Below are 26,893 nucleotides of genomic sequence, written 5' to 3' on the forward strand. Positions count from 1 at the left end.
AGCCAAGGGACAACAAACCCTGTGTTTCAAACCTGTGGTCCTTTGATGCAGGTGCTATTGCTAATGAACAGTGAGAGAGGGTTTAGAGTGTGTGCTATATAAAGGAGTCACATATATATGAACTTCTCAGAGACACCTGCGCCTATATTGGAAAAATCATAGCGTTCAGAAAAAAACGAAGGTTGTATATCCCTAGAGTAAGTCATCTTATGGGAACTCTTCCAGTCCTATATGCATTTAAAGAAATGCTGCTGTATCTTGTTAATAGCTAAAAGAAAATTACACTGGATTTATTATACCAGAGCGGTGGCTTAAAATGTCTTTGCTTCTGTTCTACAGAGTGGTTATTTTGCAGTGTTTTCTGTTTCATTTTTATATTTTGGTAAAAGAAATGACTTAGAACTCTCTTCTTGGTGCTAATTAGGGTATTCCCAAAATGTATCAAGAGGATACTCGGTACCCTTTCTAGACTGTGGAAGTTGTCAAAATGGGTTCAGATACTCCAGCTGTTGTATATTCTGTATCTTGCAGAATAAGTTGTTTTGGGTAGGACAGACTTCGGCAATAAATTTCTATTGCTTTTGAGTTTGCCCTTCTCTTGGCTTTCATTCAAGGGATATTTTTTGGAAGAACTTATTTTATAAATGAATGTCATGTTGTCAGGTGTCAAGAAAGTCACTGCCTTAGATTTTCTTAGTGAGTGCTTTGAATAAAACTGCATTGTAAGTGTTGAGAGGCATATGTATTGTAACCAAAACTATATCTATTGGCATTTGGGAGATATCAGTATCATGAACGATGATGTAGCGTTGTCAGAATACAGTTATTCTTGGGAACAACAGGCTTTAGTTTCATTTTGTCTGTTCTAAGAAGAAACTTCATTCCTCTGCATCTCTGCTCCCCAAAACAATCTCAGAAACATGGCAATCCAGACACAGAAATGTATTTGTATTTTGCTACATTTTATTGTAGTGATTTTTTTTTACTTGTATATTTAAACGTTTTTATACCAAGTTTTTCATTAGATGAGTAATGTCTTTCAGAGTTGCTTCATATAAATAATGAGTATTTGTAGTACGAGTTGTGTGGCTTACTGAGGTTTTCTGACCAGCTTAATTTGAATTTCTTACACAGGCTTGTGTATACATGTTCTTTTAAATCAAGCCAATTTCGGCTTAATTTGATTTAGACATCAGCTTCAAGAAAACTGGCATGTCAGGGCTCAGACTGGCAATTTGTGACTTCAAAAGGTATTTTGGGTCACTTGAGACATAGTGCCTGTCAGCGTTGTCATCTTAGCTTGCAATAAATGAAAAGTGATTTCACAAGTGCTAGGAATCTGGCTGTAGATGTATTTAAGAAGTTACCCTATCTTTTGTGTTTTTGTTGTTTTTTTTTTTGCTAAACCACCAGATTTTTTGTACTGAAATTGTAAAAGGTTAAGAGCACATGTTCTGTTGACTGGTGGGGAACTTGGAACAGTTACTACATAAACTTAATAAACAGTTAAATTAATAAGCTAAGATGCACCAAATCTGTCTGTTTCTTCCTTTCGCTTGACTCTTAAATTTCCCTGAACTTTGTCAGTGTGAAGCAAAATTACCTTGTGTGTACTGCTGGTCGAGAATACATGTGCAGTTGCCATAGCTTTGTTAAGGCACAGGAACTTACCATGAACCAGATGCTTGGGTTAGGAATATCTCTGCAAGGTTTGGACCCTTTTACCTCAATTATGTTTAATTTTGTTTTTTCAGAAGGTGCAACATCTGCAGGTGAACCAGTTTCCAACAAATTATGAATAAATGTTGTTCAGAATAGGGAGAAAATCTGTCCCTGTTGATTATATAGAAAGCACTCGTGCTTTTTGCTATCCACAATATGCAGCCTCTGAGGATATTATTAAATATTCTTTAGTTTCATAATTAGTTTAATTCCACTGTATATTGTCTTAAAAATTATGTCAATCTGCTGCAGATTTGTGCTCAACAGTGGATTGCTCCAGTTGCCAGTAGATACTTGGCCACAATTAAGGGGTTTTTTCCTCTTTTTTTTTTTTTTTTTTTAATTTTACTCTAGATATGTTTCTCCCTTTTCTGTTTTCTTTTTGTGTGAGCTCAGTAGTTATTTATAATTTGGTGGAGAGGTTGTGTTGCTTATTTCTCCATGTCAGCAACCCTTGACATCGAATGTCAGCTCTTTTGTTTCCCCTCCCACGACATTCTCTGACCTTGAGCTTCTGTTGAAGTGATCAACTGCAAAATAGTATTTTTGGATGTTTAAGCTGTCCTGAAGCTTTGCTGTAGAAGTCTCATGGATATGGAAGAAGTCCTGTTCTCTCAAGGTGGTGTTTCAGTCTGTTGCAAGCAATTGAGGGTTAGTCTTAGCTGTACATTTGTCTAACTATATAGTTTTCTTAAGGTTACAGCACAAAATTGCATGGAAGGTGAGATCTAGTGGTAACTTGATGGTAAGTGATTGCATGTTTAAGTCTTGAGTGCTTGAGGGACAGCTGACAATTTAAATGGCTGTCACCTACATTGAAATCTGTTGGTGTTGCAGTCCCTGGGGACTCTAATTAAATAATTTATACTCACTGCAGCATATAGAATGACAAATTTTTGTTTCTTATAATACCGAAATTGCTGTTGAGGTGTGTGGAAGTATTGTTTGAATCTAAAGTTTCTGGCTTGGTGCACTCCTATGTGATGGTTCAAATGAAGTCAGGGATCTGCGCTGGAGTTGATGTGATCTGGGTCTGGGACCGTCAGTCTCCTAGAGGCCATTTTTCCAGATGTATTCAAAGCTGAGCATGGGGGCCAAAATCTTGATTGGGGACCCTAAACTACGCGCTACACACACGGTAGCATTGGAATTTTGAACAATATGTTTTGTCCTCTTAAGGCAATAAAACACTTGATAGGACTAGTCATGCTCTCCTTTACTTGCCTTTTTTCTTCTTTTTTTTTAATTTTGACCCTTTTGTGTAAGGATCTGGGGTGCAAGATTTCGTTAAAAGCAACGGTGAAGAAAAAAATATAAAAATAGATATCCTAACTTTAAGGAAAGCATCAAAATCAATCTTTTTAATTGTAATGATGCCACTAAGACTGTAAAAGTTACTTCACATTTACCTATTGCCACTTATTAAGGTGCTGATAGAGAAAGTTTCCTTTTTAAGAGGACAGTATAAACAGTCACAAGGAAACATTCAGACCTGTTTATGTTAGCTGGAGGCTGCAGAGGAGCCAAAAGAACAGCTTCAGCATTAACTCTTTTTCTCATACTCAGTTAGTTGCACTAACGTGATGGGGAGATGAGGCCAATAAGGGCAGATACAGAACTGCTCTTCTAATCCAGCTGCCTCCAAACTGCCCTGTTTGTCTTTTTTAATGTTTCATTTGTTGCAGTTCAGCTACTGGGGAAGAATCCTGTTTACAAATACATGTACATTTATTAGATGAATGTTTAGTGAATCTATGTTCTACATAACTTCTATTTAAGAAAGCCAGCACCTCTGGGAAACTGGGTGACTTGAGTAACAGTGGCCATTTTTGGGCCTCCTCGGTCCCTTCTGCAACTCGGCTGCCTGATGGCCAGAGCGTGGAGCAGCCTCTTGCACACACAGGAGGGGCCTCCCTACGGCGGCACCTCCTTGGAGAAGTAGTGCCTGGACCCTGGATGTCACTGAAGGGGGACAGTGCCACATGTCTTCCACTTTTCTTCTGCCTTTGGTTGCTCAGTTATTTTACTCCAAAACTTCTGAAAATTGAGGCTCCTTATGGCTAAATGTTGTAAGCAGGGGAGAGAAAAAATAACGTAGTGATACCCACCTGACCACATAGCTGTGGGTTTTGTGTGTCAGGCATGTGAGTTTCCAGTAGCTACATCAAAAATAAACATGTTTTGTAAAAACCCTTGAGCTGCTGTAGGACAAGTGAGGAAGCTATTGGTAGACACAAGAAGACAACATGCAGTTGCTTTGTACAAAGTTCATTTTTGGAAGGTGGAAAAACCAGAAGACGGGCAGGCAGGCTGGGCGGGCGTTGGCTTTTCCATGAAAGCTGAGGCTCTCTGCAGATTTTTGTCTGGCAGAGAGGCAAGATAGGAGAGGCAAGTAGGTGGTTGTTCTGGAAACTTGTTAAAATAATCTAGTTGCTGCACCCTTGAGTGAGTAACATTTTCCAAGAGAATATCTTTTCCTCTTCCTTGGAAGAATCGCAGAGCAGAGAAAATGTAGTGCATGCCTGTGTGCAGTTAGAGGGGGAAAAGCACAGAAATCACTTTTTGTCTAATCAAATAATAACCTGAATTTTAGTAATGTCAGATGCATTTGAGTCAGTCCTGTCAAAGATGATGGCTGATAAGGAGTGATTGTTGGTTTTCCTTTTTGGTGAATTGTGTACTTTTAATCTCCCAAACCAAGGAGAAAGCTTTTAACTTTGACCTCATTGTGATGTGTCTGTGTATACTGAGGTGCTGCATGTGATGTAAGTATGTAGCAACAGATGGATAAAAATTCACATTGCCTTGCTAGTACCCTCTGTAAGAGTTTGTGAGGGCCCTAAAGGGAAGTACAAGATCCAGAACCCCACTCATTAGGACCGTGCAGTTTGGAGTTTTGCTCTTAACTTTTTCAGTTGTTTATGTATTTAGTCTTTATTGTAAAGTCTTCTCTCTAAGCCAGTGTCTCATCTACACTGTGCAGAAGTTGGCAGTAATGTGGTTTCTGGCACTGTGTCCCCAAGTGGTTTACTCTTTTCCTGTTGCAAACCACTTCCGGGTTAGCACTATAGTTCTGGAAGGAGTCCTGTGATTTTTCACTGACTGGGAATAAAGCTTGGCCCTCCCAGTGTAAACAAGTATACTGTTGTTACTTAATAAATTTGAAATCTGCAGTATGAAACTTCCTGCCTTTTCTTACTGTGTTTCTGTGCTATACTATGAGAAGGGAGATATTCCCTGCCTGTTACAGCTGTTACCGAGACTAATGTAGAGTAACAGTACTAACAGGGTACTTGGCTCAAGAAATTCAGGGCAAGTGACACTTGATTCTGTAATGACACTGGCATCAGCTGTTAGTTCTAGTGACATGGTTGTTGCCTTGAAACTGTGACCTGAGTTCCCTTTTTGGGAAAGAAAAAACCCGCAGATCCATTTCAAAGACCAGGGCAGCTGCTTTGTTTGTCTTTTAAAATCTGTATTTCTGCCTTTTTGCTTGGTCAGTGTTTAGAACCATTAAAAAAGTAAACGTGACATGGGGACTGAGATCCTGCAGCTAGAGCTCCTTTATGATTACATATTCAGCCACAACTGTACAAAGGAAAATGAGAGTCCCTTTTCCTTTATGTACCATATTTCAGTTTTCCCTTAGGTTTAAATTGGCATTTTGGACTGTGTTCGCTGGAGCCACTGAAGAGCTTATCAGAAAAGGAAGGAAACAGAGGGAGGGAAAGAAAGAATTCCAAATGACAACCTTTTGAATAGTCCGAGTTCAATCCCTAAAACAAAAAGTGGAATCTTTTTTTTTTCTAAATAATGTGCTCTACAGTCTCACCTCTTATCTTGAGAAACATGAAAGAGCAAGTAAAAGAGATGACCCAAATCACAGAGTTCCTTTGAAAGAAGAAATTCAGCTGTTTTGAACACTTACAATCAAAGGAAGTGGTTTCCCTAATTACATGAACTATGTGAAAGCTCTCAGAATAGCTCTTCCACCCCAGGATTCCTTGCACTTTAGAAGTTTGCATAAAAGCTCACATGGAGAATCAGATGCAAAGTGTTTGATTCAAATTTTATTAGGCAGAAGTGAGCATACATTCGTATCTCTGAGTTTGACAGCTGGTTGGGTTTGGACCACAATCCTGGGTTTGATGGATTTCAGTCCTGTACTTTAAAATCTTTCACTCTTCAGGTTCTCCAGTGAGACAGCCCTTTCAAGAGAAAAAGTGGAAATGAAAAAATGGAGAAGAGATAGAGGGGTCCCTTTGTGAGCTTTCAGTTGAGGATTCTTCACCCTGATTAGGCTGTTCATCATTGTGAAAATCCATCCCTGTATACAGCCTCTAAAAGAATGAGGTATTTTACTTCCTCTCATTTTAAAGAAGCTGTATATTTGGAAGAATTGTGATTTGAATTCTACAACTTCAGTAGTATTCTGGCACTACCGTTTACTTCAACCCATCACAATTCTGAATTCGGTAGAGACTTTGAACAAAAGAGCAATATTTTCGGAAGGCTGTTATACCTTGTGCTTTCTTTTTGTTCATACACAATAATAAAGGTATGTTAGTCTAAACTAAACAGTGAGGACATATGAAAAGACGTAGGACACTTTTAAAGGCTTAAGAGCTCTGTTCCTCAAGATTTTCTTTTCAGAAAAAGAGTTTTGCTTTTTTTGTAGTTTGGAAGTAATGGGAGTAAGAAATGGAGAATTTGAAGCACTATCAAGATCATTTGTGAATGTAGGCGCCTAACGCTAGAGATGCATCATTGAAATGCTTGGTTTTCTCAAAATTTTGGCAAAGTAGAGTATGATTTAATTTTTGCTTTGTAGGAAACGTCTTTATTTTTCATACAGTTCCTGGGCCCTAGATCCAGCTTGTGAGCTCAGCTCATTGTAGAGAACATTGCCAATCTAATCCATCACACTCAATGCATAAATGAAACAGTAATTGTGCAAGACTACAGGCATTGCTAGAATAGGAAGAGATGCAAATTCTTTCTGCTGTGCTCAGGTTCAGACTGGAAGTGTCATTAGCTGCAGCACAATGCCTTCTCTTCAGCTTTTCAGGTACAGCCCGTGGCAGAGCGGTTTTGTTGGTATGCTGCATGACATGACCCCGGTCCTGAATTTCCTGTGGGCTCATGTAATAGAGCATTCCTGTTTCCTCTTTGCTGTTTCATTTATTGCAGGTCCTCAGGAAGCACAGTGCAGGGCAATGGAGGAAGTAGTGCAAGTCAGTTGTTTTGTAATCACAAAATAGATAATCTCCATTTTATAACTGGCCTTTTAAATGGTTATAATTCCCCATTGGGGTATGTATGTGATGTTCCTCATTTATTTTTGATGTGTCTGGTATTTTTCAAATAAAATGATGGAAGAGAAAATCCAAATTAAGTCTGAAGGTGCCAGTTACTGGTGTAGAAGTAGAAACTCACAAACGGAGAAATGTCAAAGCTGAATGTGGTTGCAAGATGTTCTTTCCCTTCACATGTTTGCCCTAGAATACACTGTGGTTATGTTGTGAAGCATTATTGCAGTACTGTTATTTTTGCTTTCAACTGTCTTCTCTTTACTAGATCCGTATTCTTTTAGAAATATTTGTCTGTTCGTGTGTGTGAGTTAGCAGTTTTCAGAAACATTTTTGTACATGTTGGAGAATGAGAATTAATGGCATGCATGATGCTGTGATTTTTCCACATTTCCAACTCTCCTTAGAGGAAATGCTTCTGGCCTACATGTACTCTGTTGCACCAAACCACCGCAAAGGCATTGGAGCAGGTCTCAGGCTTCACATTCTTAGTTTGGCTCATTGTTCAGTTTTTTTCTTTCTGGTGGGTTTGCACTGCAGAGCCAAGGTTGCAGCACAGACATGAGTAGAGATTACGGTATCTCTGGTCATTCTGTCGTAACTTTGGGAAAGGAACTGGCTTGGGATATTGCCGTTTAGTTGGAGAAGAGCAGTGACAAAGTCAGACTTTTGGCTTAATTTGGTATCCTGTGGTGGTACAAAAACTGGGTAAGTTCTCTGCTCCTTGTAAGTCTGCTGTTCATGAAACTCAAGGCCACCACCTTCATAGGATACCAGGTCACTCTGTGATTAGTCTCTATCACTCTTCTAGATAGGTTCTTCTAGATTTCCACTTCCTACAGAGTTCAGAAATACTGGTATTCAAGTTATTGCTTTTTTAAACAATGTATTTTGAGGCTGACCACTTGTATTCTTACATAGATATGATGTCAACATAATTTATAAAAAAATATTTTCTTTTCTGAAACCAATTTTTTTATAACAAGGATTAGAAATAAAATAGTTGTATTAACATATGTAAGCAGGCATCTATGAAGAAGTCTAGATAAGGAGTTCTGTGTGCAAGACATTGAAGAGAAGGAAAAGCTGAAGTTACTTGTCAGAAACATACGGTACAGTATTACTAAAAAATGTGTTTTTATAACACTAAAACCAATTTTTAAATATTGCTAGTTTTCCTCTAAGGTTTTTATCTTAACCATTGTTTTATTTGAAAATTTTTAGTCTTAGTGGAAAAAGATTGAGCTACCATGAGGTAGCCTGAAGAATCCCAAGGAAAAATAAACAGTGGATCTATATTGCATAAAGCTAAAAGCTTGATATTTCAGGAGTTTTGCCTAGTTTCATTTTTTGACCATTGCTACCCAGTAGGGGTAGCATTTGAGCCAAGTTTCTAAGTGAAATACCATTTTCAATCTTTGACAAAAACCAGTAACTTTTCTGAAAGGCAGGTAAGTAATTTATGTCCTGAAACTTGAGTTTTGCTGGGAATGGAGACCGATCTATACTGGTCTAGGTGGTAGTGTGGACATAGCCACAGAGCTGCTGTGAAGTCTGTTGTTCCAGCTATTGCTTGATGGCATAGTCCTGGCTGAAGGGCAGTCCTGCTTAGTTGGAGAAGATACAAGTCAGATTTTGGTGGACTTGGGAGTTCTGTGTTCCCAGAGACTCTTCTTGCCAATCTCAGCAAGGTGAAAGGGAGATCTGGCTGTAACATGAGGAGGGAAGCTCGCTGCTTACGTCATGGTAAAGAGAAAGAAGACTTGGTAAGTCACAGATACAGCTTGCTGCACTGGTTTCAGGAAGGAAGGTGATCTGTCACTAATACATGGTAAAACCAAAACTAGAAGCAGATCCATGGTGAAAACTTCACCGTGATTCACGGTGGATCATTTGGACCTTTGCACATAAAACCATGGTGTGCATCATGCAGATGATGCATTCAGCTAATGCACAGCAGTCAGAGGTTCAGATTATGGTGACAACTCATTTTCTTGAAAACGCCGGATTTTGTGATCTTGTACGATGGCATAGGTAAATGTGGCATGAAAAATGCTTGTTATCCATGGAGGACTCTCAAGACGCTCCAGCAGAACATCTGTAGTTGGCAACTACTTCCTCGCCTTTTTTTTATGCCAGCTGATCATAGCCAGAATTTCTGTGCTCAGTTTTGTGTCTTTTTAAAGTGGGTGGTCTCTGGGTAGGGAGCAATACTTTGCTTTTCTTCAGGGGCGGGTAATTTTTGAGTTACAATTGGAGAGAGCCTTCTACAGAGCTCTGATAGCCTGTGTGGAAAGCAAAACCCTACATGGTTCCCAAGCTGTTGTTGTTAACATATAACAGGAAGGCAACACATCTTGTGATGTACTGTTTTTATGAGGGTGGGCTCAGCCTGTCTGGTTCAGGAATATTTTCTGGAAGTATAATAATCACTGAATTTCCAATAAGAGGGATCCCCATCAAGTGCTGTCCCAATTGCTAGCCACAGTATGTTGGGTTTATCTCCTCTAAGACAGGCTTAAAGTGAATGCTCGTCAAGAACATGATGATTTTTTTCCTTGGTTAAATAACAATTTCATTATCAAGTTTGAGAAAATACTTTAGTGGAAAGATCACAGCTGCTTTAGAGATGTGGATCAGGATCCATGAGTATAGCTGCTGCTGCCTCTGTTGAAGTCTGTACTAATAGTTCAGCAACAACAACTGTATAATGAGATTAGACTTGTTCTTCCGAGGTGTCTAGATTCATTACAAATGCTCTACAAACCTCAGAAAAATCAGTGCTGTAGATGGATGTGTATGTACATGGGCTTTCTCTAGGTACTATTTCTTTGACATTATTTTCTCTTCTGTTGCTCTTTAAACACTGCAAGAGACTCCTTGAGAGGGCATTGGTTTTGTGCATGACTGTTGTACTCGAATGTCTTTCCAACAGGGTGCTCATGAGACTTATAGTGACTTTGATCTCAGAAATAGTTTCCTTGGATATTTTTTCCATTTATTGGGTCTGGAAAGTTTCAGGTGTTTATATTAGCCATGATACTGGCTCACCTGTGGAGTGAGCAAGGAGTCAAGAAAGCTTTACATTTTGTCATTCCCTTACATTTTAGAGATGTTGTGGGTTTTGTTGCTGTACTGTATAGTCAAAGGATGTTTGTGTTCAAAATGATTGGGAGTAAATCGGAAAATTTCACAATGTTGAGAAGAGAAATGATGATTGCTGAAAATGAAGTGCTCTGTGGGAGCTCAGGTATTTCAAACCTGCTGTTTAGTCCACTCATCTATTGTTTCTATTCAGTTGCAGGTATTGCTTTGCAGCTGGAGGCAGTTTCTTACTCTCAATCTGCCTGAATGAAATACTTATAATATTGCATGACATTGCCCATTTCTAAGCTCTTTCACCATTACAAATACATAGTTTGTATGTTTTGAAGGGGTTTACTAACTGTGAATAATACTAGTGAAATCCAAACTACTCCTCTTGTTCTTGGCAGATCTCCTTTATCAGGTATCATAATATTAAATGCTGATATAATCTCAAGCTGTATGCTACAGAACATGATGTCTATGTTTGGACACTCTGGATTTCAAGTTGAAATGTGTGTGAAAATGACTTATTTGTCCATGATCTTTGTACTTTTTTTTTTTTTTTTTCTTTTCTGCCTTTTGGTAAATGGCAGTGTAGTTTTAACTCAATGTTTTTTTCAAGCTTATTAAACCTGTAAGGATTTTCTGCAGGAAGTGCACTTGCTTAGTTTTATTCTAAATGCTGCAACTTAACTTCCTCTTCTCTCACTCGTGACAAGATTTTTACCCCCATTATGAGAAAGACCAACACCATGCTCCTGCAATTGCTCTGTTACTGCTGTGTGGGCTCCATGTGGTTATTGTACTGGGCTGATGTATGTCAGTGGCAGGCTCGAGCCAGTTAGTTTCATCTAACTCTCTCTTACTGCATAAGGCAGAGGGTCTGCTGCCACATCACAATAGCAAATCTCCCTGTGATTTGTGGAGGGACCAGCCTGCTTTCCGTGAGCTGAGCAAGCCTTTGCAGTGTTTTGACGGGCTTGTTCTGAATTCACTAGATACTACTTCTAATCCCATAGCCTTCAAATTATCCTTAAAACTGCCAAGTGATGTGCAAAGGTTACTATACAAAATTACAGTAGAGTATAAAATTCAGTTTTCTTTTCAAATGGTCAATATCCAATACATTTTACTACTAACATGCCCAACAGTGTTCTTTATCTCCAAAAATTCTCATACACATCTGCTACTGCATGATGCAAATGAAATATTTTAAAGTAAATTACATAAGATGGAATGAACCTGTAACAGCACATAATAAATTTAAGTCCATTTTCCCTCAGCATGATACGTTATGACAGTTTAACAGAATTGAGGTACCTTCTTTTTTTTTCTCTTCCTTCAAGATTGCAACCTAAAAGTCACTACAGGGTATTTAAAATGTTTGTTTCTATGACTTTATTTCCAAAAATGAGATTGTGTGGTGATATAAAACAGTGGATTTAAAATACTAAGATGATTATGTAGCAGTGAACATTTATTAGTTTCCTTTATATTTCCACTTTTAATCTCTGGGATTTGTAACAGTATAGAATCACAGAATCGTCTAGGTTGGAAAAGACCTTGAAAATCATCTAGTCCAACTATTAACCTAACATTGAAAGTTCCCACTTTTGGAAGCAAATTTGATGCTTTGAAATATTTGCTCAATCAAAGTGCTTTTAAATACCTGTTTTATAGGTCATTGTAGGTGTACTTATGAGAATTTAATTCTCTTATTTACAGAAGTGCTGGTGGCATCAATCTGAGAGTGTAATTGAACTCTTCAGTGTGGTTTATGAAACAGTTTCCCTATAACTGAATATATATGGCTGTCTTCTAAGACATAACAAATGCTGACAGAGTTTTAACTTGTTAATGGGCTATAGAAAATAACTTTATTTGGGATAAGTTATCCTTGAAATTAGTACTAAAACAGAACAGCTTTAAGTGATATGCAACTCTGTTTTTAAGAACTGTGATTGCCTTTTGAAAGAGGTGGTAATGCATTTGTGCTGGGAGAGCACCCACAGCATTCATCAAAGCACGTGGTAATTCTGCGTACTTGCAGTTAAAAGATCTCGCTGGGGATTCATTGGCTTTGCCATGTTGGTGTGTTTTTTCTCTTGCATTGTTAATATCAAACACAGTTTAATAGGCTTAACAAGCATTCCCTGAACTGGATAATCAGTGTGCTTTGTTTATTGTTAGTTTCCTTCTTGGGGACCCCAAAGCACAAAATCTTTGCGTTACTGTTTTTTTTTTTATCTTACAAAACTTTATGAGAACAGACAAAACAGTAGGCAAAGTCCTAAATTTTTATTTTGTATCTGCTTGATTTTAATTTTAATGTTCAAAACTCATAGTTGTGTAACATCCCACTATATAATACTTATTAGTAGGGGTTTTTTATTTCTAAAATTCTTTAAATATCCCTTTATTGCATATTGAGAGGATCATTTTTTAGCAACGACAAAATGGTAGTTGTCTAAGACTCTGGCATGTTAATAATACAGAAAGAGCTAAATTACATAAACTGTTTCCATATCCTGCTCATTTAGAATTGTATTCAATTTAACTTTCAGAAGGACAGCATCAATGAAGTAGTAAAAATTATCTGCTGTGGGTAATTTTTGGCTTCTATCAAAACGGTAACATAATTTTAAAATAATCATCATGTGGCTGTATAACATTTATGTTAAAGCATGTAATACATAAATATCTTGTGAAAAAATGTGCTTTTTTTTTTTGGCGTAATGATTTGTTAGCATTACGTTAAAAAAAATCCTAAGCCTGTAGGATTCTAAGATGTAGTATTTTACTAGTGTTTTGTAGCTGAATGGTAGCTTTACGTGCTGATTGTCTTAGTATTGTATCTGTGAAATGTTTCAGGTTTGTTTACCTAGAGAAACTAGTGTATTACGAGAGACATCATCCCTTATTAGACATTGGTGAATTCACAGGAGAGCATTCCTGAGACACTGGAAATGAACACAGACTGAATGTATTTTTGAGCAGGCATCTGGAAGTAAAGGTTTGGGTTTTATTTGTGTTAGCATTCTATATCTTTTTTTGTATGTGGTTATCACTAATAGAACAATTTTAATAAAACATCAATGGGCCTCTTCCAGCTGCCCTTTTTTAGACTGTAAAACCCCCTGAGAGTAGCTAAGTTGCAACTCTCACAGGAACATGAAAAGGTCATAGCCTTTGAAATGCTACAAGACTTAAGGCTTAATATTTTTTTTTTTTCCCCTAAGTGTGTCTAAATATCTCCTTAATAAACATGGCAAATGTTTCTTTGGAAAAGTAAGTAAACAAACTATTGCACAGTGTAATAATAAATATTACAAGGAAGTTGTGTTAATTGGATTCCTTAGGTAGTTTACCACATCTAATCCTGTAATTTTACATGGAGCGAAGGTGCCTCGTGCTGTGCAATTAACTGATTTATTAACAGGGGAGTCAGTTGGCTGCTGGCTGACCCGATGTTCTCACAAGGGGCTGCAGCTATTTCCCATGCTATTCCTAAACCAGCGTGCTCAGACCAGGGTGGAAGGATGTCAGTACTTTTTCCTTTCTAGCCAGCTGCTCGAAAGGCACCTGGAAGAAATGGTAGTTAAGTTGCTCGTGGACCGAGTTTGCCTGGACCCAAGCAGAAAAGTCTTGATACTGAAAAAACTGCAGACAGATGTTCTTTTGCAGATCCAGCTGTGCTGCTGGAATAGGCTGCTAGTCCAAACCCTTGATCACTTTTCTTGACTACAAATGTGAGTGTAACAACTTCCTAGAGTATTTCCAGGGAGAACCAGAGTAACTAAAATATGCTGAGTCGTTTGGTCTTTTCTAACTTTAGCTGCCTTGGGATAGGGAGCTCTAACAAGAGCAGCTGCGACTGGTGAGTAGCTGGCAGGCAACAACACAGCTGTATGCAAAGTGCCTCTGTCCACATCCTTACTGCCTTTGCTGCTGCAATTAAAGATCTGACGACAGGGCCTTGTCTGTGTTCCCAAGTAATGCCAGCTCAGCATCAGGTGGCCATTACCCACATCTGCAGTCAGCACCGACCTTGAAGATCTCATCAGAGCTAAACTGTGTTTGCTGCTCTTGCTGCACTGGCACAGCACAGAACAAAGGCAAGCTAGGACTTGTGTCATCCCACTGAGCTGAGGCTTGTGCTGCTCTTAACGAGACCACACTGTCCAGGTAGCTTGCTTTGACCCTGTCTCCTGCTGGCCACACTCCAATCTGTTTTGGTGGTTTCTGTCCACAATTGCTGAACACAGGCAAGTCTTAGAGGAGGACCCTGGTTTTACCTGCTGAAAATACCAAAGATGCAATTATTCATGCATAGTTGTTTGTACTAGAAGGTTAAGAGCAGTGCTAGCAAGTCTAGAGGCAGCTGTAGGGTGATGTCAGTTATAGATGATGTAATTGACATTTTCATATATGTCAATAAGTAGATATTAAACAGGCATAAAAATAAATTACCCCTTAAGCACTGTGGTTCACAGGACACAATTAGTTTGTACAGTGAAGGATTACCTGAGTTTCTAAGTCTTATACCATAGTTGTTTTATGAATTGGATTTGATTTACAGTAAGATTACAGGAGCTGGTAAGTGAAATTTAAATTAAAATGTTTTCAGTGTAATTTGCTCTGACCTTGTATTTTGTGATAGTGGTTGAATTAGGTAAACAGTGGATTAGGTTTGTTTAGACTTCTAAATCCTCTTGCACTCAAGGAATAGCATCTAGTCTGTAACTCCCTTCAGCAGGGATTGAGAGGGACATAATTTCACCTATAAAGTACAGGGTGAACGGTTTTAGCATGATTTGATAATCAGTGCCAGGCTGTGACCAAGTTTACGAGACTAAGCATAATATTCAGCTCTATTGCAGTCACCTTGTGTGTCTGTGTGTCTGTTATGTCCAAGGTGTTTGTATTTATGTTTGGGTTGCATCTTTCCTGTAGCTGAGCTCCCTCTAGTTCTGCTTTGATCCAACATTAAAAAAAAAAAAAAAAAAAAATCCTGTCTTTCACACAAATAAAGCAATGTAATGAAGTAATTGAAGACTTGTTACTTGCTGTCACCATGACTTTAGGAAGGAAATTGATGCTCATTTAAGTTACATAGGATAGATAGCAGCTTTACTGAGGGAAGTGTGTCATGCCAGGCCAGTGAGGGCTGGCTTCTTCAGTGGCAGGATTTTCTTCAAGCATTTAGGCATTTTGGATTTAAGCATGAGTTTGATGCTTGAAGGTGATTCTAAATATTCTTGTAAGTGCCTAAGAGACCTTTGAAATACTGGTCTTTAACTTTGTAATTTGCTATCTGAAAGTCAGTCTTTCATTGAAATATGGCACCTTCTTGTCAAAAAAAAAAAGTACAAAAGCTTCAAAGATGTGGATTGACTTGCATCTTGTTCTCACTGTAAGGAATAAGTGTCTTTAAATTGGCTAATAGAGTTCACAGCTGATCTACAGCAACTGAAAAGAGCAAAACATGAAAGGAATAGTCTAGAATCCTAGTGCTAACAACAGCAGAGTGATTAAAAGTGTTTAGAAAGGATTTCTTTCAGAAGTAGTGGTCCTTAGAAAGAATTGGCAATTCCCCCCCCCCCCCCCCCCAGTTCTTAATCTGGGATATCTGTGGGCAATTAGTAGGTGCCTTTCCTTATTCTTAGATGGAAGCTTGCTTTGGTGTCTGTTAAATCCCACTTTACAGTATGAACATCAATGTGAAGATGACGGTATTAGCTATGGTCGATACAGCATGTCCTCATACTCCTGGAATGTGATCTTAGTGTGTAATACACTGTAAATAAGATAATATTAGAAAATAATTATTTCTGAATCTCCAAATACTACAAGCATTGTGTGTCAGTATGCCTGTGGCAGTAAAGGACTTGTCTCTTGGCCTGGTGCTCCTATCTTGCTTGCTGTCCATTTCATGGCAGCACAGGGTGATTGGTAGGCCTGGGTTTGCTGGTAGTGTGGCTGCAGCACAGCCTCTTCTGTTGTCCCATGACTCTGGTGGGCTTTTACTGGGCCCAGCAGCATCTTGTGTGAGACAGTGAGCAGTCATTGGGTTCTGCACATTGCTATGGTGGAATAGGGAACTATGGCACTTGGATGTGTTCATCATGTGGCATTTTAATAATTCTTTAAAAAGATTCATCTAGGACTACTGTAGCCAGGACCTAAATACATTATGCCATCAGAAAGTTAAATGTCAGACCAGTCAATTTAATTCTAATGACCTGTTGTGGTACATGTATTGTAAACACCAGCAGATGGTGTGCACAGTGCTTTGAAGACATGGATTTTTAAGTATCGTAAGTAAGAGGTTTTATTCCGCTCCTGCTGACCGAAGTGTTCAAGAAAAGATGGTCTAGATAGCTTGTCTAATGTTTGTGGCCTGGTATTCTTGTCTCATTTGTAACAATATTCAGGTAGGTAGTCAAGGTATATTAGGTCTGCTGGTTATCTGTCAGTAATGCTGCTAGGAATTAGAAGACGTCCACCAATTTAGTATTTCCTAAAGAAGATAAAAACATAATACAAGAGTTTTTGAAGTATAGGGGTCTTGGGTTTGCTAGCCCAGGGAGATGGAGTTTTGAATGAGTAGGCTGTCATCTGCATCCTGCAGACTACTGAAGGAGGTTGGAGGCACAACTCGTGAAACGGGCAGTGCTGCTGCTGCTACAGTCCCCTGCCTTGGGAGGCTGGTGGCGCTGCAGCTGGAGGGCAGAGCTCCTGCTGACAGATGCCTTGCTGATCTAACAGATCCGTTCTTGGATCCCTTGACTAGCTGTAGGAGTGTTCCTGTTTACCTGCAGGTGAGTCTTCCCACATTTGCTTAGATAGCTGCTAATTACATTGTTTTGTGGACTAGTAGGTGAGTCAGTCTGTAGTATGATTTGCTGAAAACAGCATACACTTAAAAATTACTTTTCTGGTATTGTGAAAAAAGATTGCTCACTTCATGGTAACACTGTCTCCCTTGCTGAGCAGGCTAATCGGTATGAAGAACTAGTGTGACCCAAGTTAAGTTCAAAGCTATAGTTAAAGCTTTAATTGAATATGTATAAATGTCAGTGCATTAGCTAAAGATAAAGGTCTTAATTCAAAACTGTGTTGAAGTTACTCAGAAAAGGCTTTAAATAACAGCGGTGAAAAATTGAGCCATGTGATGCCTTTATCTGTAATCATGCAGTTATGCGAGTGTAGCAAGTCTCATCTGCAGGTAAACAGCAACACTCCTACGGCCAATCAAGGGATCCGAGAAGGGATATGTAGCATCAGATACTTTTGGTAAGTTCAGAGGAATTAATTGTGATTTTGTTCATGCTCTTGACTGGTACTGAGATAACAATCTCAAAGTGGATTGCTGTAGAGAAAAATATATATCTGTATTTGCCTAATATGTATATTTGTGTAAAAATATGTCTAAAATCTCTTGAGTATTTTAATATACTACAGAAGTGAAACTGTTGGGAGGCCTTGAAGGAAATATCTGACCTTTTTTCTCAGAAACTGAAGGGACGGTGTGTCTTAGTTTCTGTGACTATGTTCTTGTTGTCTTGCATTGTCTTTCTCAAACCTAGAAGCGTTGTTCAGGTGGAGTTTGAAGGTTTTATATATTCATCCAGAATTTCCAAACATCTGCAGTCTATCCTGAGGAGCAGTTTCAGCTGCACTGCTGGCTGTTTGACAATCCCAAGTATGCTTGCTGTGCATATTCAATCAGACTCTACAGCGCATGCCTGGAAACTCCACGTTTCCGGTAAACATTGGATGGAGCTGTGTGTGCATGGTATGCTCTTAACAGCCTGAAGCGCTGGACTTGCTGAACCCATAGTACTTTGTGCATAAACACAAATTCTGGATAGGACTGCTGCAACTCTGCCAAAAATCCCAGCTCTTTCTTTGAACAAAGTTTTCCAGGGACTTCAGTTTTTCCAAAGACTTAGCTTTTACATCTGTGCCTTGGCCATGAGAGAAGAGTCTGGAAAATTTAATTTTTTTTTCCCCAAACATACAAAGCATTCATCTGCCAAACTCTTTAAGAGGTTTTCAAATGTCAAGCATTTTTGAACAGTCTTTCCTAGATAGGCGTGTATGTGTTTATATATAACATTATATATATGTATATACCTTCTTGGCTATAAAATAAACTGTCATAGTAAATGCCCCATTCTTAATTGTCTAACTTGTTTGCTTCTTTTCAACAGGCAGAAATACTCAGTGTGCTCAGTCACAAAAACATCATTCAGTTCTACGGAGCTGTCATTGAACCTCCAAATTATGGCATAGTTACAGGTAAGGATTTTTGTCTGACCTTTGTCTTGATTCTGTAAAATGTTACAAGGTATTAGCTTTACCCAATTTCAGTGTTTTGGTAATTGTTGTGCTGTTCTTTGAATGTTAGAGTGCTCGGCACCACCTGCCTCAGTGTAAATGGGAGTGCTGGAGGTGGGAACCAGGCTGGGAAGCATGGCTGGTAGCAGCAAAGAGGCAGTTGCAGCTTGGGGCCTTCAAACACACAAACTCAGCACTCCTTTTAATAGAAACTTTCACTGTGTTCTCTTACCCTCTTCTGTGAATTACTTTTCCATTTTAACTGACGTGTGACAGAAGTAGACGTTTTCATGATATGAAGTTCTGGCAAGGTCTGTGAAAAGGGAAGGCTGAGAGTCTGCTCAGAGCAAAGCTGCACTGTGAAGTCTGCCCATATTGAAAGTAGGAGAATCTGCACTGGGAACTTCCCAGCTGTGGAAAGAGCTTGAAATAAGAGTCCAGGGTTTATTAGACACCATAAGACAACTCCCTTTATTCATTGGAAACTAGGTTTCATTCATTCTGGCATTCCTAGAATTATGTGGAGGTTGGGTTTTGGGGTTTTGTTGGGCTTTTTTGTTTGTTTTTTTTTTTTTCTATCGCCACTTTAAGCTTCCTTCCCTTATTTTGGGAGTTGGTCCAGATACAAAATTGCATTGCAGGTACTGTAATTTCTCTTTCCTGTATGGGAGACACTAGGTAAGATAGTAGTAGAAAATAAACCCAAAGCAAAGAAATCTCCAATCTGCTGAAACAAATGTTTGGACAGGTAAAAACCATGAAAGCATGGATTAGGAAGCATGTTTTGGCATGTCTGTAACACTTCAAAAAGTTTGATGTGAAGAGTAGTCTTTGCATGTGGCACAGTCTAATACCAGTTTGCAGCGCTGCTGTTCAGGTTTTTATTGGTTCTCAGATGGTGAACAGAACCTGTGAAAATTCAGTTATTCCTACCTGTCGTTTTAAGACGTCTGATTATCACAGTAGATGGCAGTGTAATCCGGTGGGAGCGCATCTGAGATAGAGCACTGTTCAGAGCATGGGGAGCTTTACTTGTAGCACTATCAGCATACTGGAGGTCGTGGCGTTGCAACCGGTACTGCGGAGGCGCATGTGGGTGACCACAGTCTACACCACTCAGAGGATGTACTGGTGATAGCATACAGACAGGAACCTGAATACCTTCTTGAAGCAATAAAAATAATAGAAAGCTAATAAATCAAGTAATGTAATTTTACTGTAATTTATAACATAAGTGTAATAAGTGTAGACCAGCAAGCAGAGTAACAAAGGAGAGGTGTAATCAACAACTCGGGATGATGTCTGGATCAGAAAGTCCTCAGTTTGATCTCACAAAAGGTCGGTATTTGGAGAATATTTGACCTGCTTGCCAGTCACAGGACAGACAGCAGCTACAGTTGTTCATTATGTCATCAGGAATGGGGACTCTATAACTATCTGTGAGAAAGAGACTACACTGTAGTCCAGTCACTTGGGGAGCTCTGATTCTGCCCTGGCTAAAGTAAAAAGCTTTTTTTTAACAAACTACATTGGTTCTCCCTGCAACTTCCAAGGAATCTGGAGTCCTGTGGTTTGGAAGGGAAGCAAGGCTTCATTTCCCCACACCATTTTCAAATGAGAGAATGGCTACTGGGAAAATAAATGTTAATTGCTCTGAAATTTAGAGGGATTTTCACTCTCTGATCTTCTGGATGGCCTTCAGTGTTTCAGACTTAATCCTGTGTTTAGTCAGAGATCCATTTCTTATTGAGAGAAAATCCCAAACAAGAAGTAATCCTGAGAAACTAATGTTTCTTCAGAGTGATGGAGATGAGGGCATTCAGCCAAGCATGGGCATGTACTGAGCATTAGCTGCACATAACATCTTATGTGGGATCGTCAAAGAGTTCTTAGAGAAAGGCTACATCTGCAGTCAAAACACGTTTCCCTGCTGGGATGTATGTCAGTGTTATAACTGATCATCCCACCCAGCGAGCTGCTAACGTGGATCACATCATTTTAGATGTCACTGGCTGTCTCTGTCAACAGCGGTCTCAATGTCTAGCTTTCAGATCTGTTTTTTGACCACAGCTGCCTCTTCTCAAAACGTTCTTGGAGCTTGTGCCCCCGTCTGCACAGAAATGCACGGTGTTCCACAGCCCAGCACAGGGTGGGTCCAGTCAGGCATTCAGAGCTTTTCTTTCTAAAGCAAATACCTCCTTTCCATTATTGACAGAATTATCTTCGTGATATGATTTCCAAATCCATAAGCTCCTAGTAAAAACCTGTGGCACAATAAATACATAAAAGAAATAATAAAGGATCAAGCTTTGTTGGTTGAAGCTTGCTTGCTTCTGTTCACACAAAGTGGCAGAGGGCTCGGGGAGCTGAGTTGTCCCTGACCCTGATGGATCAAATTATGCATTGTAAAGGCATGCAAAGCGTGCAGCCAACCTATTCCTGAAGAATCCATTTATAAGACAGATGATGACATCATGGGTAAAAAAAGCTTATGTTTTAACTGAGGAAATGTGCAGGTCAGCGGCTTACTCCTCTTTCAGTGACATCAGAAACTCTTCTGTCTCCTTCAGAGGCTCCTTTCAGCGGGAGGTCCCACAGTAATGATCCAAAACTAACTTGCCACTTGAGTGTTTACTTTCAGGGGACTTCCTATTTTCTTGCTCTTTCCTTTCATTTAGCACTGGAATCTTCTCATATGGCCTACCTTGTTCTAGGCAGCGGATTCAGTCTTGTCCCAGAGTTTTCTTCCCCACACAGCAATCTCCCAGTGGTTTTGATTTCCTTGGTGAGGAGCAATGTTTTATTTTTTATGCATTTATCCTATCATGTATCATTCATTGATTAATATTACTATTAACAATAATTACCATATATTTGATATACTCTTAGAGGACGTTATTTTGTGGCTGCTTTGAAATGGCTGAAATTAAGCATTTCAGTTGTATACCAGCTGGTTTGCCACCTTAGGTATGAAGAATTTGAGAGTCTTGTGAGTAGATTTTAACTTCTGCCCAAGAAACAAACTGAATAGCCTTGGGAGAGAAGGACAAAAGGCCTGAAGCTGCTCCTTGCAACCCCAGGTCTTTGTGCTACTTGGGCTACACTGGGTGGCATGCGCCCACTCTGTCTTGGCAACCAGACAGAAGAAAATATATCAGTTCCTTCAACTCATGAACCTTCTGTTGTGTTTTTGGTGAAACATGAATCAATACTAAGAAAGCAGCAGACTTATTAAATAAATACTGAGCAGAGGAGCTACAGCTTGTAGACTGGTGAACATGCCTGCAGCACATGGAAATCAGGCCTGCTTACCTCAGGATTAGACCTCTAGTTTCATCCTTCTGTTTTTTAGATGAACAAATTATTTGATCTGCTACTCTGTTCTTCCATGGGGAAATAGGAAAAGAAAATTTTAATTTCCCTTTCTACTTGCAAACCCTTTCTTCCTAACAGAACATTATACATTTATCGTCTTATTATACTTTAAAAAAGAAAAAAAATCCTTTGTTATGGGATATCATTTATAGGCAGTACTGGTCACCAGAGGGGAATATCTTTTGTCTTTGGAAACAGTAAGAAGGATCTTATACCACCAAGCTCATTCGTTAACAGCTCCTCTGATCAGGAGCAGCAAAAGCACTGTTTAAATATGTAAGAATTTCAGTTTATATAAAAGTGGCACTGTGGAGGTTTCAGTTGTCTCCAGTTTCACACCTAAATGTGTGTAGGTGTAACTAGCTTGTTATTCCAGCTCAGACCCACAAGCTCTGACAGTCTGACTGGGTTCCATCTGCCACACTTGCAAACACCAGTGGATGAAAAAAGCCCTTGTTTGTACCCATATAATCCTGCTGTGGATTTCTGTAGGTGTAGTTCAGAGGAAAAAGGTTTGTTCATCCTGAACAAGGAGCATCCAAAACCCTTTACTCTGAAATTTTAACTGCTTTGCCTGAGCTTTCTTGATGCCAGACCTTTCTAATGTCTTTTCATTTTAATGCCTGTTGTTATATATGATTTTACCTTTTTTTTTTTTTTTTTTTTTTCCCTTAACAGTAGATTATGTCTGTGTTGGGATAATCAGAACAAACTACCACTCCCTTACTACACTAATAATAATATTATCCACTGAACCCAAATTCTTTGTCATTAAGCCAGAGATTGACTGCTTTCTGAAGCTGGCAGAGTTTCCATTAGATCTTTCAGTTCAGGTGCAATGTTTCAAAATGTGATGTGAGTTTATTTGTTGTTGTTTTTTAACAGAGTATGCTTCTGCTGGCTCACTGTTTGATTACATTAATAGTAACAAAAGTGAAGAGATGGATATGGATCATATCATGACCTGGGCAACTGACATAGCTAAAGGTAAGCAAGACGAGCAGTGTATTACTAGCCTACATGGCCAGCACAGTGTACAGCTGGAGATGCTTTTCCTATGAAGTCAGGAAAAGCCTTCCTATACTTCCTTATTCAAATTGTAAAAATAAAAAACAACCCAAACCAAAACCCTAAACATAAAAAAGCAAACCCCATTCACTGGGCTTTTTAATATGTTCCTTAGTTGTTATGAATCCAAAAATAATTTCTGGAATGAAAATGACTTCTGTAAGCCAGTTTTACTTCTGGTTTGCCCCGAGTCCCAAGAGAATAATTTTGCTAATGTAGAGTAATTATGAGGTAAAGTGCATAATTATCCTTACATTTGGTTTGAATTGGGAAATTTAGGGAAGCTAAAGGTGTATTCTCAGCAAACATACTGAAATTCTTCATATAATAATGCAGAACAAGCTGTTTTGTCATTTGTGTTCTCTGTGACCATACAAGAATTACTGTAAACTAATGAATGAACAGTAAATTCATATCTTGGCTTTCCTGTGTAGACAACACCTTAGAGAAGATAACTAAATGTGACATTAGAAAGCATTAAAATACCTATATAGATGCTCTGAGAGATATATATAATCTTTGCTTAGTGTTTTTCACTCAAAGCAAATTACAGGAAGCTTTGCTTCTCCTGCAGCATATCAATGTGGCATACAGGTATGCCAACTCGTAATGAGGACTATTAATGGGAACCAGAAAACATGACTGCTGACATATGATGACCGCACTCAGCCTGCCTAACTAGGTTGTTCCCTTGCTTTTAGGAATGCACTATTTACACATGGAAGCTCCAGTCAAAGTAATCCACAGGGATCTGAAGTCCAGGAATGGTAAAGTAGCAAAACATTGAAATGCTCTGCATTTGCTGTTGCCTGTTAATGTACTGTTTTAAATCTGTACCTGAGCTTTCTGAACACGCAGGACTAACTAACACCTTGGCTGTCATCAAACTGCACTAGAAGTTATTGAGGCACAGAAGAGCCTGTTCCCTCCTCCCCACCCTGAGCCTGTCTGAGCTTTGTTACAATCACTGGCATCATTTTAGAGCACTATGGAGGGCTCTTTCAAGTTGTGTCTTGCTGACCATGATTGTACCCAACTTACCAGCTGTCAGACATTGCCTGGACACTCCTCACTCCTTTTTTCTATTTGGAAAGGTTGAGTACCAGGAAAGGCTGGCAGACACCAGACACAATAGACTGGATAAGGCCTATTATTTGTTACCTGAAAATCTTTCCTTTACTGTGGCCTGTTTTGAGGTTTGACAGTTATTCATGCTTTTGAGTAATATGCACTCAGTGTGGAGCTGTACTGGTTAGTCTGTACTTGGCAGTTGATCATTTATGAAATTTGCTGAATGCTGCCTTTTAACTGAAAATTTCACTACTAATAGTGGAATACGAGGGACACGGGTTTTAATAATGCATATGAGGAGATAATAGTTAAGGAAAGTCTAGATCTCACCTCAGTTTTAAGTTTTCTCCTTTTATTAATAAATCTTTCAGTGAGCTTCTTGTTAAGCCTAACTACATTGGGGAGAATGGAGTTTATCTGTATTTTAAATGTAGTTGTGTTGTTACCTTTGAACTCAGTAAGGCCTAAAGGGTTTTGCGTTTGTTCAGAGGCTTGCAGGTATTTAGCAGATGTTCTCTAAAGCTTCTGAAAGAAAACAGGACAGTGGTGCATGTGTGCCTGTTCAGGTGGTGGCTCACTATAGGATCATTTTTCTTGATCAAATCCAAAGCCTTTCTGTGAAAATGTATTTTGTGTATTTTTGATAGCAATCTTGTAACCTTTTTTTTTTATTTTCAGTTGTTATAGCTGCTGATGGCGTGTTAAAGGTATGAACACTTTAATTATTTGTAGAGATGCTGCTGCTTGACTCAATGTTTTGATGCCTAATGAATGAGGTTGATATTCTGATATGTTTATTTTTTATTTATTTTTGCAGATCTGTGATTTTGGTGCCTCAAGGTTCCACTCCCATACAACACACATGTCACTGGTGGGCACTTTTCCATGGATGGCCCCAGAAGTTATCCAGAGTCTCCCAGTGTCTGAAACATGTGACACATACTCATACGGAGTGGTGAGTGCCTCTCATTTCCCCATGCATAGTAGCAGATCTCTAGTGTGACAGAATTCATGTGATGCAGGAACAACGATTCTAAATAAGGACAACAAAAAATAATGACACTTTTTTTAAGACCAACCCATAATTTATAATTACATGCTTGAAAATGATAGGAAGAACAGTGTCTTGCATGTTTAGTAAGATCCTCATCTGATCAGATTAGCAGCATGCCAGTGTGGGAAGCACATGCTTTACGACAAGTATTCAGCATACGTCCAGAGGCTTCCAGGAGCTGATGAACAATCTGCATCATGAATCTTTGCTTGCATTTTTTCATGGAAGAGATAAAGGTTGTGTTGTTATAGGAGTATAGCAGGATGAATTAAGAAACCACTTCCCATAAAATGGGGTATCGCTAGTTTTATTTTAAAAAGTAAGCCACTTCTATCCCATGCTTAATTGTTTAGAAGACCCTGCTATCATTAGCTGTGAGAATAGAGACTGTATCTCTTGTGGAGGTAGAGGCCCCATCTAAAAACATAGAAGAGGCCAACATGGCTTTGCCATTTTTCTGAAGGGGGAACAATCACTTATAGTTCATCAGAATGTCAGGTTTGCAGGTACAGTGATGTGAATTATTTCACTCTGTCCACAGTTAAACTCTAATTTGGTTTTGCTCTGCAATATAAAATAAGCTAGAAATAGCCCTACTGGTCAGACCAGTTGTGTGCCTAAGCCCCATAGCATTTCTCTGGCAGAGAACAGTAATGAATACTTTGGGGGCAAAAGGGAAAGGATGTCGGATTGTACTTTTCCTGCATATCTGTGTATTAACCATTTTTGGGTTTGGATTCAACAGTGGGTGGCACAATGAGGAATTGTTTTAGTACCTGTCAAGTATTACCTTTTTCTCTTTGAGGGGTGGGAAGAGATAGATGTGAGGGGGAGGCATTATGGTTTTAAGCTAGCACCTGTACACAGCTAAACTGATGTCCTAATGGAAGATGACTTAACTTTTTTTCCAAACAGTTGTTTATAGTGGAAAAAAAAATATGAGAGATGATGTGGTATCACCAGAGAAAGGTTGAAGGTTTGCAGTGAGGGAGAAAAAGCCTGTATTGGCAGATTCAAAATCCTTGCTTGCTTAACTGAACTAGGTCACAAACAGAACATAAACTAACAAATGTAAATGATAATGTAAACTGTTACTGGAAGCAATCACATATTATCCACTGAAGGGAAACATTTCAGTTTCAAAACAAAGCAAAAATGTTAGAGGAGAAATTCCAAACATGGTCTTATAGCTCAAACTGCTTATAGTCATCTTGGTGCAAACTGACTGTAAGTAATGTTCTGAAACTGGGAGAAGGTAAGAAATTGTTTAATATCTTATCATGTCAACTATTACCAGAGCCTTGGGAACAGTATGTCACACGTAGTTTATTTTTCTTTGTCCAAAAAGTAAAGCTCCTTTGACAGTTCTGTGCTTGGAGGTAAAACTCAACTACCCTCCATATGAAAACAATTCAGTGTTACTAGAATATTTTAATGTGCTTATGGGTATATAGTGCTACTTTAGCATGCCTAATAATATTTGACCCACATTTTTTAATATATTGTTTTTGAGCTAATTTGTTCTACTGTGGGTAGAAGCTTATGAATTCATAAGCACTTAGGAATGAATTAGTCTTTTTATAACTCCAGTCTTGGAACACCATTGTTTTCAGAGGAGATACAGGGGTAGAAATGAAGAATGGCGGTGGCCCAAGTTCTCTGTTGATGAAATAATGGGGTTATACCAGCAAGAAATTGTCCGAATATAACACTGAAAGTTGGAATCCTCCTATAATAAGTGTTGGACCATCACAGAATTAGCTAGGCGACTGAAAACAACAACAACAAAAAAATCTTAGAAAGGGTATTTTTGTCTCCTCAAATGATTATCATCTAGAAAAACAAAATTTAAAGAATCCCTTTT

The 26,893-nt window shown here is 38.9% G+C and overlaps 1 protein-coding gene across 2 annotated transcripts in view; it reads left to right on the forward strand.

The window, feature by feature from the left end:
- Window positions 1-26,893, forward strand: part of MAP3K20 (mitogen-activated protein kinase kinase kinase 20) — a 92,133-nt gene that overhangs the window by 12,383 nt on the left and 52,857 nt on the right. For both annotated transcript variants that reach the window (XM_074910264.1, XM_074910265.1), the window contains exons 3-7: window positions 18,335-18,422; window positions 22,722-22,823; window positions 23,606-23,671; window positions 24,654-24,682; window positions 24,793-24,930. In XM_074910264.1, coding sequence (XP_074766365.1) covers window positions 18,335-18,422; window positions 22,722-22,823; window positions 23,606-23,671; window positions 24,654-24,682; window positions 24,793-24,930 — 423 coding nt within the window. The remainder of the gene's footprint in view (window positions 1-18,334; window positions 18,423-22,721; window positions 22,824-23,605; window positions 23,672-24,653; window positions 24,683-24,792; window positions 24,931-26,893) is intronic.

Source organism: Athene noctua, chromosome 7, assembly GCF_965140245.1.
Source record: "Athene noctua chromosome 7, bAthNoc1.hap1.1, whole genome shotgun sequence".
Taxonomy (NCBI): domain Eukaryota; kingdom Metazoa; phylum Chordata; class Aves; order Strigiformes; family Strigidae; genus Athene; species Athene noctua.